The sequence below is a fragment of the Eutrema salsugineum genome, unplaced genomic scaffold (genome assembly GCF_000478725.1).
Source record: "Eutrema salsugineum unplaced genomic scaffold, Eutsalg1_0 scaffold_1, whole genome shotgun sequence".
NCBI lineage: Eukaryota > Viridiplantae > Streptophyta > Magnoliopsida > Brassicales > Brassicaceae > Eutrema > Eutrema salsugineum.
Window position 1 is genome coordinate 3,415,378 of NW_006256909.1, and position 14,539 is coordinate 3,429,916.

The 14,539-nt window shown below is 34.6% G+C and overlaps 2 protein-coding genes across 2 annotated transcripts; both read right to left on the reverse strand.

The window, feature by feature from the left end:
• Nucleotides 1-498: 498 nt before the first annotated feature.
• On the reverse strand, nt 499-2,820 carry LOC18030269 (brassinosteroid-related acyltransferase 1). The gene is made up of 3 exons (XM_006412474.2): nt 2,386-2,820; nt 1,418-1,849; nt 499-1,077 (listed from the first exon to the last, which is right to left on the reverse strand). Exons 1-3 carry the CDS (start codon nt 2,818-2,820, stop codon nt 565-567), a joined length of 1,380 nt encoding a protein of 459 aa, XP_006412537.1. The 3' UTR covers nt 499-564.
• A 3,038-nt stretch (nt 2,821-5,858) lies between these two features.
• On the reverse strand, nt 5,859-13,084 carry LOC18030270 (CHD3-type chromatin-remodeling factor PICKLE). The gene is made up of 28 exons (XM_024148657.1): nt 12,935-13,084; nt 12,588-12,742; nt 12,311-12,472; nt 11,998-12,212; nt 11,778-11,876; nt 11,522-11,658; nt 11,237-11,425; nt 11,041-11,148; nt 10,731-10,781; nt 10,525-10,624; nt 10,263-10,405; nt 10,061-10,158; nt 9,821-9,959; nt 9,419-9,588; nt 9,079-9,145; nt 8,870-8,992; nt 8,552-8,661; nt 8,385-8,466; nt 7,990-8,181; nt 7,649-7,892; nt 7,443-7,545; nt 7,245-7,319; nt 7,074-7,141; nt 6,880-6,956; nt 6,532-6,662; nt 6,318-6,414; nt 6,147-6,260; nt 5,859-6,050 (listed from the first exon to the last, which is right to left on the reverse strand). Exons 1-28 carry the CDS (start codon nt 13,082-13,084, stop codon nt 5,859-5,861), a joined length of 3,591 nt encoding a protein of 1,196 aa, XP_024004425.1.
• Between the last annotated feature and the right edge of the window lie 1,455 nt (nt 13,085-14,539).

Below are 14,539 nucleotides of genomic sequence, written 5' to 3' on the forward strand. Positions count from 1 at the left end.
AAGATTTGTATATCATATCAATTACATGCAAATTGATTTGTCACTAGGAAACTAGGATTCATTACTTATCAGTACATGGAAAACGAATTTTTATCTCGAATAATTTGGTCACATCAACTACAAAAAAAAAAATCTTAATTAGTTTTTAAAACATTAATCTGATAACTAACTATGAACATTCTTTAACAAGTACCCTATCTCAAGTCTCAACCATGGGGCATTGTAAATCGAACCCATATATACCGAAAAGCCTGGCTAGGTGTCCAGTGTCAACCACCCATCATTAAGGACCTAAGGAAAAAGTCTATAAAGATAACATAAAAGTATATTACTTTATATACTTAATTTATATCCAGAAATTCGGGAAGGAAATTGAGTTTATTCAGAATATAAAGTGATAACGACAAATACACAAAGCATAGAGATGTCATTATAAATCCATCATAAACCAATTACAATAAAGTGTCTTTAGCGCACGCATGCAAATAGTGGAGCCATCATCATATATTTATATAACATAAGTAATTAACAAAGATTCTGCTAATTAATTATCACATCATCCTATTAATAACCAAGGAAATGATTTGCAAAATCATTAACATCTTGTGGGTCCAAACCAATCCTTACAATAACCCCTTTAGCATCTTTAGGGTTCTTCATGAAATAAACAACTTGTGGCACCGGAGGACACAGTGGTGCCATGTAATCCGCCGGTTCGCCGCCGTTGCCAAAGCCAACATCGCAAAATGGCATTTTTGTCCAGTCGGATATTAGGGTTAGCTCTTTGATAGGAGGGAGATTTCCGTCATTTCTTTGATCACCTCCTCCAAGTGCTTCCATGTAAGCGTTGATGTAGTCTTGGTCAATTGACTTCTTGGCTTCTCTAATCTTGTTGACTATTGACTCGAGTGTTAGTTCTTCGAGTAATTCTCCGGCGGTTGTTGCCATTGAGGCAAGAACATAGGCGTTGCCGGAAAATCCTTCCGGCAGTGGCGGCTCCGTCCTATTCCTTATGTCCACCGCGAATTGCAAACACACCATGGCGTCTCTCCTCAACCCTAAAGCTTTTGTTCTTGCCTGCAAAACACATATACGATTTGGTTACAAGAAAATAAATACGTAGAATTAATATTAATGTATATTATAATGGCTTCAATTAATTTCAATTTTTCAAAAAATAACAGATTCATTTTATGTAAAACGTTTTGACAAATTTTAGACGCAAACTCAAAACATCATTTAAGTTCTTTCATTCCGTTTGCGTTTTATTTTTTCAAATAAAATTTATTTATTGTGGTTTCATTTGAAAAAGCACATTAATATTTCATGGAAAAAAAATCATATCACTTATTGATTATCCACCTAATATAAAGAACTTTAGTGAAAAGGATATGTTAAATAACGTTCTTGATTTTACCTTCCACAAATGAGCAGCAAGAAACTCAAAGGAGGAGCACGAGAATCCATCTGCTGATTTTTTCTTCATGCTTTGTATCCCTTCACCGTTAAGCTCGAAGGTTTTGATCACAAAACTGGAGTCTGGTAACTCAAAATTACAGTTTTGCCCCTGATGGGTCATCATGGCTTGTTTGATCAGCTGGTACAGATGATAAATGGCTACAGCCTTGGATGCTCGGATACCATCCTCGCTAAACAGTAGATTTCCTCGATCATGAACCGGTTTGCTGACCAAATTATCCTTTTCATTAGTATTCGTACCACTGGATTTGTTGTTACTGTGACAATTGAAAGCCCACGCATGAAGAAATTCGTAAGCTGAGATTCCATCAAATAGCGAGTGGCTTGTACCGATTCCAATTGAGTACCCTCCACATGCAAATCTTGTCACCTACATTTCGACATAACATCAAAACAGTTAACATCAAATCTTGTCACCTAAACTTATCTTGCGTGGTTGCCTAAAATAATAGTACTTAACGGTGTAACATGGAATATTAGCTTGGCCTACACAGAATCAAGAAACCATCCTAAACTTTTAAAACATAAATTTTATCTAAATTAGACTTGACGAAAATATTTGCTTATAAACGGCCTTGTTTAACATGAACGTACGTTCTAAGTCGAATTCGATCTCAGAATTCTTAAACTAATTCTTTTTTTGGAACAAAATTATAACTAATTCTTGTGTGTAGGTCTATCCTAATTGGGCATGAATCATATATAGATGAAAACTCTACACATCCAGGAAAGTACGTATATAAACATTGGTGTATACGAGATGACCCCCAAAAAAACATTGATATATACACATAAAATACTAACACTAATATGTTGGCAAAAAATCAAAAAGTAGGTACCTATATTTTTTTATAGGTCACAATTATTGCTGAAAATAAAGTATAGTACTATTTACGGTTAATTTACCTGAGCAACGACAAGAGGCATCACAGAGAAATCACCATCAAAGGAAGACTTGTAAACCAAAGTCTCATGAAACTCATTGTACTGAGTCAAGTCACCAAGCTCTGACAATGTCACACCTGTCGCCACCGCCTCCACTATGACTGCGCCGCCTCCATTACACCGAAGGTTGAGCTTGCAGCCATCACCGTCCAAACCCAACCTACCAGCAGCGGGATACCAAAGAGACAAAGTCTCCTCCAGCCCGAGTTTGAGGTCGGAAAAGACCGAATCAAAGTCACCACTAGTGGTTTTCTTGTAGAAGAAAACCAAGTACATGAGTAACGGACACTGACGGTCTAAATTGGAGAGAGTGATTAGTTTTTTCTGGTCTTGGTTTTGAAATCTTGGATATACATTGAGCTTTTGGATTATATCGATATGTGTTGCCATTAACATAAGTGCAGATGTGTGTATAGGAATTGAATACAAGATGTGGGTGTGTGCATGTAATAAGAAGTGTAACATATGCCTATATATATATGAGAAGATAAATCAAAGGGGCTTAATCATATGCCAAGGAGCCATTCTATGTGTCTCTTCAGATAGTTTCGAGGGGTTTTTAATAATTAATAATCTAATTTTCATCTAAGTGGTCTATGCATACGGATGATTAATTAGTTTCAGCACTAATTATCTTTATCTTACTATTGGTGGTGTTTATAATCATTTAGTTATTTAAAATCAAATGCGAATGGTTGTAAAGATACAATGCCATAATATATATATATATATAAAAAATCGAAAGCCTATTATATGTGCTTTGGCATTGGCTTTAAATTAGGTTCACATATATATAAATAAACAACGACATGTAGTTTGTATTTTACTTTCTAGTTTTTTTTCATTATAATAAGTTTTTTGTTTAACTCACCTCGAATGTATTAACGCAATAAGCTATAGTTGAAATACACATATAATTTGGTTGGTAATTTGGTATAAATATTTTAGTAAAAAAATCGGTATAAATATAGTAGAAGCGTAATGCGTAAGGTAGGTATGATCTGTCTCGCACAATAGGGTTAGGTGAAATGAAAAGACTGTACAGTGTACACAATCATACAAACCCTACGACCTCCATCACGGGGGTGCTATCCTTCCCTAAGAGTTAAGACCTTATATGAACTTATTACATAAAAGGTCAAGCATACACTATTGTTGCAGATAAAATACAAGTAAAATATCCCCCATTATAGCCTCGTCAGTTTCAAAAACAGTTGATTGGTTTGCGATTTGGTTTACAAGGGAAAACAATTATTATTCTTTTATATAAAAACACCACATTTTTAAAATATAATTTCTTCTTACTATTAATTTTTTTTTTATGGCAAAATACAAATGCAAACGTCAAACATAAACGGAAGGAAAACCTTTTTGGTTTTTAGTTTGTCTCTGGCGTTACATGTACAAGTAACAAACAAATTCTACTTAGTATATACTTCAAATTATGGATTTAGTTAGAACAATATATACTAAATGTAAACGTTCATAAACATATATATATATATATATATATATATATACCTTTCATATGATTGGGATTGATTGAGGATATCCTTAACTTTTAAAGGTTTTCAGTTAGCTGAAAACTTTTAATATATTCAGAGTGTTGTTCATTTTGAACACCATTTTTTCTTCGTAGTAAGAATTGGCGGTTGGTTCCTCGCTCTAGTTGGTTTCATTTTAAGCTCGAATTTCTATATACATAGTGTCGTGTTTATAACTCAGTTTTGAAAGAAAGTAAAAATGAAAAATCTGACTTTTTCTCGATTTCTCTATCAAAACTTTGACGATAAAAAGTGGTTCCTACTTCCTACACAAGTCAATTTTGGATCTTTCGATTGAACGCGCCGTTTCCTTGCCTTTACATTGCTGGTAACATTTTAACGCGGAAAATACCAACCTACGAGAAACCAAGCAATTTAAGAAGAAAATAAAACGAATCAATAATTGCCTCTAATTAATATTATTATCATTGATTATTCGGCCATATAAAGAAGATTAAATTAAAATCCAAAAAAAAAGAAGTCAAAATCCCGATTCGTAAGAAGGATGATTAGGAACATCACAGCCTGGCTTGTCCCTTGCTTTACATACCTTTGAAACATGTTTATATCCAACTATCGTTACAGTATACGTAACGTACGGACTTAAATGCGTACAACACGTGTATGCATGCATATATGCAGCTGTATATGAGATAGTCATTGAAAACTTGGAATTAACGAAGCTTTCTTTGTGCATCTATACAATACAGATATAGATCATCACCAATATGTGCGTATGTCTTGATCCGACGAGTGATTTTTGTTATTTGATAATGTTTGTCAAATATATAATTGTATGGGTTCACATTACTACATAAAGAATTTTGTTCTTTGTTATCCCTTGTATAATAGCTAGTTAATATTGTCCTCTAATCAATCACGTTCAATTTTAGATTTTTGTTCAAAAAAACTAATTAATTTCCGAAATCCTTAAACAAAAAGAAAAGTGTAAAGTGAGAAAGGATCGTGGAGAAGTTGGTATATGTTTGGGATTTGGAGCAAGCGTGGAATTAAAGCCTTTCTCTTTTGTCTCCTCTTTCTCACATCTTTCCCTGTTTTCTGCTACTCCTCTCTTTTCCTCTTTTCTCTTTTTATAATTATTAATCTATTTTAAATTCTATTTTTAACGTGTATGTATGCATTATGATTTATGATGTATATTGCGTTATTATATAATAACGCTGTCTTTCTATCTCAAACCAAGTATTCCAAAGTGAAGACTTATCAAAATAAATGCGAACAAATCCGAGCTAGTTGATAGGTCAGGGAATGTTCTCTGCTTGAAATTCTCAAGAAGTGTCTTGAGTTTTGAGAGGGCTCAAAAGGCAGTTCTTTGTTACACTTAATCAAAAGAAGATGATCATCAAAGATTAAGACTTTGTTGAAAAAGACATGTCAGGGACTCAGGATTAAGCTAAGAACTCAGGAAGAGATTAGTGAATCAGCTTTTGCACTAAGCTTAATGCTGTCTGGAGTTGCTTCAATTTTTGTCCGCGCGCATATTTGATCAAGAGTAGTAGTTTCAAAGAAAATAATGTGATAATTAAAAATCTTATTTTGGCATAGTATTTTAACTTCAGTTTCGAAAAAATTTCAGATCATAACAAAAATCTATCTAAACTATTAACTAAGCATATAACCTAACTAAATTTGGTACCTAAGAAACTAAAAAGGAAAAACAGAAATATTTGGATTAAATGTAAGCAAGAAAATCCAGTAACTTGATTCATTATTGTTTAAAAAGACTGAATTTTGACTGTTCTCAATGTAGCAGAGACGAAGTAACAATAATTCCTAATCCATGTTCCTTTTGAATATTGATAAATGATAGAAATAAACAATGATGCCTATGATTTGATTCTTGTTCTTGGTGGTTTGAGTTTCTTCAAATCAATCTAACACAGTGACGTTAGTTTCTGCATCTTCCATATTAACATCAACATCTTCTGCAGCTTTCTCTTCTGAGTCCTTCATCTCAACATCATCATTAACGCTCGCTCCTGCTGTATCCATCACCTCTGTTTCAGTAGCTTCCACTTGTTCATCATTTTGTAGTATCGGAGATGGACCATTTTGTAGTCCCTGCAACAAAAGATCGATACAGATGAACAATGCTCTGCTGCAGCGACATGTGAAGCAAGAAAAGTAATGTTAGACTCCGCACAAAATAATACTTACATGGTACTCTAAAGCATACTCATAATTCATGGCCGTCTCCAGAACTTGAAAACGTCTTCTCAAAAAGTCACCAAATCTTCTCTGCGTATCTCTGTGCTTAAGCATCGGGTTGATCTTGCCTCCATCACGAGAAGCATTGCTACTCTCTGGCAAGTCAGCTTGTTCATCAGCAGTAATCATATAAGGAAATTTCAATTCTTTGCAGATGAACTCTTCGATCCCCAACTCGTTGTCATCAAGAATGGTTAGCCATTTTCCAAACCCATGCCTACATGAAACATCATGTTTCAAGAGAAGAGAAACAGCATATATAAGAGATTAGTAGCAAGAGAAAAATGTCTCTTTTTTTTGTTAAAGGTAAAGATGCTCGTTGAAGGGTTCTTACTTGGAGACAGCACGGAGCAGTAACTTGTCATGTTCCTGCTTCCAAGATCTTTGACCTCTTAGTCCACCGAATCTTTGGACGATGTGGTCAGGGAAAACAGGTTTTTCCGGATTGTCTTCCAAAAATTTCAACTGTCAATCCAAACACTGAGAGTTGAGCTCATGCAAACCCAATTTTTTATCACGCAAGAAGCTCAAGTAAGAGATATATAGAAACCACAAACCAAAAGTGAATAATCTACAAGAGATCTATATGGGAAGGTGGATTCCTCTAGTTCTAACGGTAAAGACTGAAAAATGCAGCAGAGAAAAATCATATTACAAGATTTCAGTCTGTACGTAGGCTTACCTTCTCCTCAACGAGCATCAGAAGAGAAATTCTGACAAGTACATCTTCACGTTTTAGCCCTTCTTTGGGGACTCCATCTGCAGAGATCATTAATTGCGTTAATAACTTTACTAGGATAGCAGAAAAAAAAACACAATGGATATATAACAGAACAAAATTGCAACAAACAAATGATCACATAAGTAATCAATCACCTGAAAAAGTAAGTGAAGTTTCTTCACTATCGTCTTCCGCCAAGTGCTTCATAAAAAGGATTCCATAACTGAGCAAAGACGAATTAAACAAGTTGTTAATGAAAACACATCAATCTTTTCAAAGAAAAAAAAAAATATGATAAAAATTCCATAACAAGTTAAGTCTAGTACTCTTTTATTTCATCATAGGTCTTCTGCTTTAAGGGGTGAACAAACTGCTTCCAATCATAGTCGCCAAAACCGTACCTGCAAATTTTTTATCAGATGAAAAACTGTGAAAACTATGCCCAAATGAAGGAAGGCACAAAACTAACTTGTGCGCAGACACTGAGACATATTATATATGAGAAAGAAGGTATATATATATACCTCATCACAGTCTTTAAGAAAGTCTTCCTTTGCATCTCGCTAAAACCCAACACCCGGAGATATTTCCCTTCGCCTTCTATCAAAGGTATTGGCTCCGAGTTATCTTACACCCAAAAATGGGAAACTTACTTAATTGGGGAATCTTTGAAACCACTGATGTTTCTTCAGTGACAAGCATAAAAAAATATATATATAATTATAAGTACCGCGAGTTCTTCTAGTGTAATAAGGCCTTTTAGCCACCTGATTTCCCTGTCTAGCTGCTTCATTATGATCAGTTGGATCAGCTGCTTCATTATGATCAGTTGGATCAGCTGCTTCATTGTAATCAGTTGGATCAGCTGCTTCATTATGATCAGTTGGATCAGCTGCTTCATTATGATCAGTTGGATCAGCTGCTTCATCATCAGAGCTCTCTTCTAAACCAGCAATTTCATCTTCTTCAGTGTACTAGTAAAAATAACAAGAAGATGAATAAGAACACCAAATTTGCTAAAAGATATGAAACGATTTGGAGCAGAAAAAATAATGTACATCGCCAGTATACCTTCTTAGAGCTTCTCGTTCTCTTTCCAAGAGCTTTGAGGTCCTCAGCTTGTTGCACTTTAAATTTGTCTTTCAACAAATCTTCCCAGTAATTTGCTCTATCAGATTTGCCTCCTGAAGACTTGTTTTCTATAGCTTGTGCCTCCTCCAATGCGGGTGCCTCGTTTTCATCTATATACTCAAAATTCGCCACCTAATTATAATTTACATGAAAGAACAACCAAAGAGCTTAGAGGGGAAATCGTATTTTCAGAATTAATGCATGCAGACAGGGTAACTTTTGTTCCGTGTAATCATTACTCTCTCAATACTTTTTACATATTCCAAGGAACCATAAACAAATATTGAGCATTTAGATAATTCAAAATCTAGTAAAAGGAGGAAGTAAAAGAAAACCTTGAAACCCTTTAAAAACCCATTTTCCTTTTCATCATCCAATGAGACGTCCTCAGCATCTAAAAGATCACGGTCAAGCAACCTGCAGAAGAAGAGGTAGAGATAAATCACGAACATTTCATGAAGTTAACGATGGTGAAAGTGAAAAAAGAAGAAAATATAATTACTTTTCGATAGCAGCATCATCATAATGAATTTTTCCGAAATTTCCAGCTTCCTCATTTTCTTCTGAGAAAAGCTCCTTGGAACCATACCTGATGATGTCATCTAACTCTTCCTAGATTGAGGTCACGTAAATGAAACAGTCAATAAACCTTGTAGCAATGCGAATCATTAAGCACATCAACATATATGGACCTAACTTTTATATGGCATTTCTATATTTTTAGTCTTTATATCCGGTGTTTCTATCCTTTACTTCAAATCCAAGTTACAGAATGAAATCTTTATGGTATTTCTACCTTTTAATCCCAAAAAAAGCATACCTGGCTAAGTTTTTGAGATTGCATTTTTCCCACAACGAGATGCTCCAGCAGCATTTTCTTTTTACTCACTTGCACAATTTTCTCTTCAACAGTACCTCGGTTTATCAGCCTGTAAATCATCACCTAAAGACCAAAATATAGGCTCAATAAAAATAAAAAATAAGAATAAAATTGCAACTCCAGCACCCATTAATGCCATGCAAAGATACCTTATTTGTCTGGCCAAGCCGATGAGCTCTAGCCATAGCCTGAAGATCCGCATGGGGATTCCAGTCACTACAAAAGTAGAAAAAAAAAAAACATTTCAATACATCTCCTCTGTCTTAACTTAGAAGATCAAAAGAAACCACTCTGTTTTTTTTTTTTTTTTTTTTTTTGGTAACAAACTACCAACAAGCTTTTATCATAATACTTCCGATTAAGGCATATCCAAGTAGTTTTTCCACAAAAAAAAAAAAAAAAAAACTCAGGCTCTAAAGGATTATTTACCTAGTCAAAAAATTTAAATGAAGAAAAAAAAAAGCCTCTTAGAGACGTTGGAACTTAAACCTGTCGTAAATGAAGACGGTATCGGCGGTTGCAAGGTTTATCCCTAACCCTCCAGCTCTTGTAGAGAGCAAAAAACAGAACCGGTTCGAGTTTTCCGCATTAAACCGATCAATCCGTTTTTGCCTCTCAGCTCCGCCGACCTTCCCATCGATCCTTTCGCAATACCATTTCTGACCACAGAAAATATATATAAAAAAATGTTATAAAGCCAAGTAATAGACTCTATGTTAATGTTCATGGCGTCTCAAGATATAAAGAAGTAAACTTTGAGTGGTGGAAGGAAAAATCTGTATCGTAAGATATTTGCATAGCAACTGAACATGTCAATAAACTTGTATTTTCCGAATCTCTAATTAGAAGAAATCTTGGATTGACACATAATTATAGCAAGATCAGATATACCTTATAAAAACAGTAGTCTTCAAGTAAGTTGAGCATGTGCTGAAACTGTGTGTATATGAGAACTCTGTGTCCTTGCTCTTTTAGTCTGACCAACATTTTATCTAAAAGTTGAAACTTTCCAGAAGACTCCAAGAAATGTCTGTTTTACAGTTAAAGAAAAGTTCAAACAAGAGTCAGCACAAAAACTCCACAATATTATATAGGAATAATCCGTCAAGATTTTGTGATGAGAGATGTTACTTAAAAGCTTCATGTGCATCTTTAAACTCTGGCAGCACACCTTCAAACATATACGGATGCAGACAAACTTTCCGTAGTTCCATTAACACGTTCGATACCTGCAACAGTTTGACAAGCTACATTTAATCAAGATCTTAAACCAAAAACAAAAAAATATTTATGTATTAATCCGCATCAGCACAGCCGGATCAACAAAACTTACCTTAGCTCCTCCACTTTTTGCCAATATTTTGTAATTTCTGGTGATAATAGCTTTGTAAATTTCTCTTTGCTTGCTGCTCAGATCAGTCCGCAAAATGAGCTCCTTCTTAGGAGGTATGCCCTTCAGCACGTCTTTCTTTAACCCTGAAACAGCAATCAAAGCAAGATTCACCATGGATCGTATGGTTCTTCCTTGGTGAGACATCTGACCTCGAAGTTTCAATTATACTTATATATATTAAGATCAAGTTTTTGGTTAATACTTCTGAGCAGATGCGGAGCCAACATTTTGTGGAGCCTTGATATCTGCTCCTCTTGATTGATATGCTGGAATTGCTCTTGGAACTCCTCCAAGCTGTCAAACTGCAAGTATTAGGAAAAACAAACAAGAAAAAATTAGCAATGCAGCCTATGCTACTATCTATTTTAGTAGATTTACATATTTCATATGTGCTATCATTTCGCTAACCTTGTTCGCATCAAGAAAATGCATGAGCACGAAAAGTTCATCCAAGTTGTTCTGAAAAGCACCAGGTAATCAATATATAGTGATGATATATAAAAGATTAACAGCATAATATACTGTCCATATACAAAGACTACCAATAAAACAGTATATGCCGTGCACAACAAGTTTGAATGGTAGGTGAAGCAAATGAAGAACAGAAATGCATGAGTTTTTAAAAAATTAGGGATCCAGCTTCACTCTTTCACAGATCATAATATACTCATATGTAGGATAGTTTAAACAGATTTTTAAATCAAAGAAACAAACGAACCTGAAGTGGTGTTCCCGTCAAAAGAACACGATGCTCACTAGTATACTGCTTCAGTGAAGAGAACAACTTTGAATCCTTATTTTTCAGCCGATGGCCTTCATCAACAATCTAACCAAGAAAAGATGATAATAAGCAACATATGAGGTATAAAGAAAGACAGAAAAGGTAGCGTATCATTAAAATAAGACAGAAATACCATGCATTTCCACTTAATTGGTTTTAGGTCTGCTGTGTCCATGTTGATCATCTCATAAGATGTGAGGATGACATCAAACTTAATTCTGTCCTGCTTGCTTTCCCAACTGCCTCCACTCATTCCTTTTGGGAAGTAAAACTCATGTTCTCTAATAACAGCACGAGCTTGAGAAGTACCACCGTACATAACCTAAACCGTACGTAAAATGAATATGAACATCATTCCATTAAAAAAACCGTATATAAACATGTACCATACATGATGCGTGCGCAACTGCATACATACCACATTCATATGAGGGGCCCAGGTGGCAAATTCTTTCTCCCAATTTCGTAGAGTCGAGAGAGGAGCAACTACCAAATACGGAGCCAAGTTTTCCTCAAAAAGCGAAGCTAAAAAGGCAATGCTTTGAACTGTTTTGCCTGTAACACCACAAAATCTCAATACGTCACATAAATGGAAATACAAAAGCCTCTCATAACTGATAAAAAATATCATGTCACCAGCTAGGGAGGGAAATTATATATTGATGAAGACATACCTAACCCCATCTCATCGGCAAGAATTACATGAGTTCGCTTTGACCACGAAAACCGCAAAAAATTAAGCCCTTCAAGCTGGTACTGATGCAATAATCCACCTTTGATAACCGAAGACAAATAAATTATTAACATATTCTTTTTATAGTAGCAAACAAGGAGAGTAATATATCATAACACTATAGCAACAATACAATAGGTCAAAATAAGTAGCCTAAATACCTGTAAGAAATTCAGGTGTATGATCAAAGTGGATGAAATCTTTATGATCTTTTTGATCATATTCAAAATTTCTTTTTTGGTGACCTGAATTAATATCTTTGAACCTTTGGATTTCGTTTTGGAAAGCTGAGATGTCTGATTCAGATTCCCAGTAACATTCATCATAAGGAAGTTCTTTGAATTTCACCAGATATTCTTTCTTATCATCTTCTCCCCTACATCAACAGAAAAAGCCAATTCATTGTCACAACCGCATATAACCATCAAGGAAATCCACATGTCATATTTTTCAAAATTTCAAATGGCATTTAACCTGCAAGAAATTATCCGGTCTACAATAGTCCATTCAGGAGGAATAGCTACAAAATCTTCTCCTTTATAATTCATTGACTCCATTTTTAAATGAAATTTTTTTACCCTTGTTTTTAAACGAGGGATAGATTTATAAGCTTTTTCGAATTCTTTCTCAGGAACCCTATGATTGGCAAAACGAGAAAAAAGTAAATATAAGCCACCAGTTATATATCAGCTTAGCAGACGAGAGGCACAACAAAAACCACCATGAACATAAGAATTAACAAACTACATACCAAGAGCAGTGGAGGTATGATAAGCCCTTCCATTTTAACAGATATTGTTTGATGAACACTGGCGTTTGTACCAAATTATTGGAATCTAGATCATTAGATGCTGTAGAACACATTTCACAATTCAAGATCTTTTCCATTCGGATAAGAGAACTGACCTACAAATGGAAAGTAATTGTCGGTCACTGCAAGGGTAAAGCAATTAAACACACAATTATCGACGGTTAATAGATCGTGCATCCAAGGAGAACCTTTCAGAGATATTGAAACTAAGTATTTATTAGGGCAAATATATATATGAACGCATCCCCAATACTAGGATTTGTACAATAAATAAGACAGAGACAAACCGGTTCTCTTTCGGCTACTTCTTCAACCTGTTCAATAATCAAATCTTTCTTTGAAACAAAGTCATCTTCGGTATCAGAATCAGAATCATTAAAAGTATAAACTGGTGTACGGTCTGGCCGTGCACGTAGCCTATCAACAAAGCTAGCCATCTCTCTGCAAGAATACACGTCCACAACAATGTTTCCAGTCAGTAAATTAAAAAAAGGAGAGAGCCACCAAGCTTAACGATAGAATACAAACAAAACCAGGAGCCTAGATATATAAGAAAAACAACTTTACAATAAAAATAAAAAATAAAGGGGTAAAGCAGACGTTCTTTTCAAATTGTTAGCTACAATTTTTGAGATAATTTCGTAAAACAAAATACGCCAAATAGCAAATTATCTACACCACAAACAGAAGTTTTAAGATTCTGATCAGCGTATCTGACAAAATTGATTATAATGAATGTTCAAAAAAACCCTAAGCGGGAAGATCAACGGAAGGTTGGTGAGTCCATCAAATCCAAAAAGAAAAGACAAAAAAACAAAAAGTTATCGTCTCTAAATCTCATCGGAATTCCAGATTCAGAAATCCAGAATTTAAGTGTCATCCTCGCACAAATTTCTCGGAAAACTAATATCTTGACAAAAAGAAAAACTTATAGAATTGCACTTGTAAGCTGGGTATGAGAAAAAGAAAACCCAAAACCCTATATTTGCAAACTCAACTTCGAAAAAAACCCTTCCACGGAAAAAAAAACGGAGCAAGCTAAATCAAAAGCAATTGAACACCGCACATGGCTACTTGATTAACCATTAGAACTCGAAAAACACAAGAAGTTCTCGATATTTGACTTCAGTAAAATATTGTAAATAAAAAAGGGCGACAGTGAGTAAGAGAGGGGATCGACCTTCGATTGTGTCGGATTTGGTTACCGGAGAAATATCTCAGAAACCAACAAAATCGAAAACAAGGAAGGAGCGTACGAGATGCTACAAATGCAGGAGTTTACGTCCGAGTGCTTCTTACCGATGCTAGTAACATCTGTTTATGTTTATATATAGAGAGAGAGTGTGGTTATTATTAATCTTTTAATCTTATCTTTTTATGGAGTGAGTGGTGATTTTTTTGTTTAATCTTTGGTCATATTATGAAATGGTCAAATTTGGTCATATTATGAAATGTATTTAATTTTTTTGAACCTAAGAAATATTTCCTTTTTGGTGTTCTTTCTACTATGTATATACACACAATCTGGTTCGTTTTTTTTTCCTATATATTAATTTCCTTTCTTGAAAGAAAACAAAAATCTAATAAAAAAAAATCTCTTGACCAAAAAAAAAAAATCTAATTAAGTTAGCAAAATCTTAATTAGTTATTTAAAAATTGATTGTCCGAATCTAACAACTGCAAAAACATCTGCATTTGTCAATACAAGATCCAAACCTTATCCTCATACTACCGAGTATTATTGGACCTATTGGTGACGAGCAAATATGCTATTTTTTGTATATTTGAATTGCATGCATGCATTTACTCTCTATATCCTTTTATAATATTTGCATACATGTATATACTCCATTTTGCCTGTTTTTTTTTAACACCCGGTTGAAATATCTTTC

What these genes read in the sequence shown, in the direction of transcription:
- LOC18030269 (XM_006412474.2), bottom strand. Translation starts at nt 2,820, where the DNA reads ATGTTAATGGCAACACATATCGATATAATCCAAAAGCTCAATGTATAT. An exon ending in TGCCTCTTGTCGTTGCTCAG is followed by an intron (nt 1,850 to 2,385) that starts GTAAATTAACCG and finishes GTCGAAATGTAG; the next exon opens with GTGACAAGATTTGCATGTGG. An exon ending in TTGCTGCTCATTTGTGGAAG is followed by an intron (nt 1,078 to 1,417) that starts GTAAAATCAAGA and finishes TGTGTTTTGCAG; the next exon opens with GCAAGAACAAAAGCTTTAGG.
- LOC18030270 (XM_024148657.1), bottom strand. Translation starts at nt 13,084, where the DNA reads ATGGCTAGCTTTGTTGATAGGCTACGTGCACGGCCAGACCGTACACCA. An exon ending in TGCCGATGAGATGGGGTTAG is followed by an intron (nt 11,659 to 11,777) that starts GTATGTCTTCAT and finishes GTGGTGTTACAG; the next exon opens with GCAAAACAGTTCAAAGCATT. An exon ending in GAACGAGAAGCTCTAAGAAG is followed by an intron (nt 7,893 to 7,989) that starts GTATACTGGCGA and finishes TATTTTTACTAG; the next exon opens with TACACTGAAGAAGATGAAAT.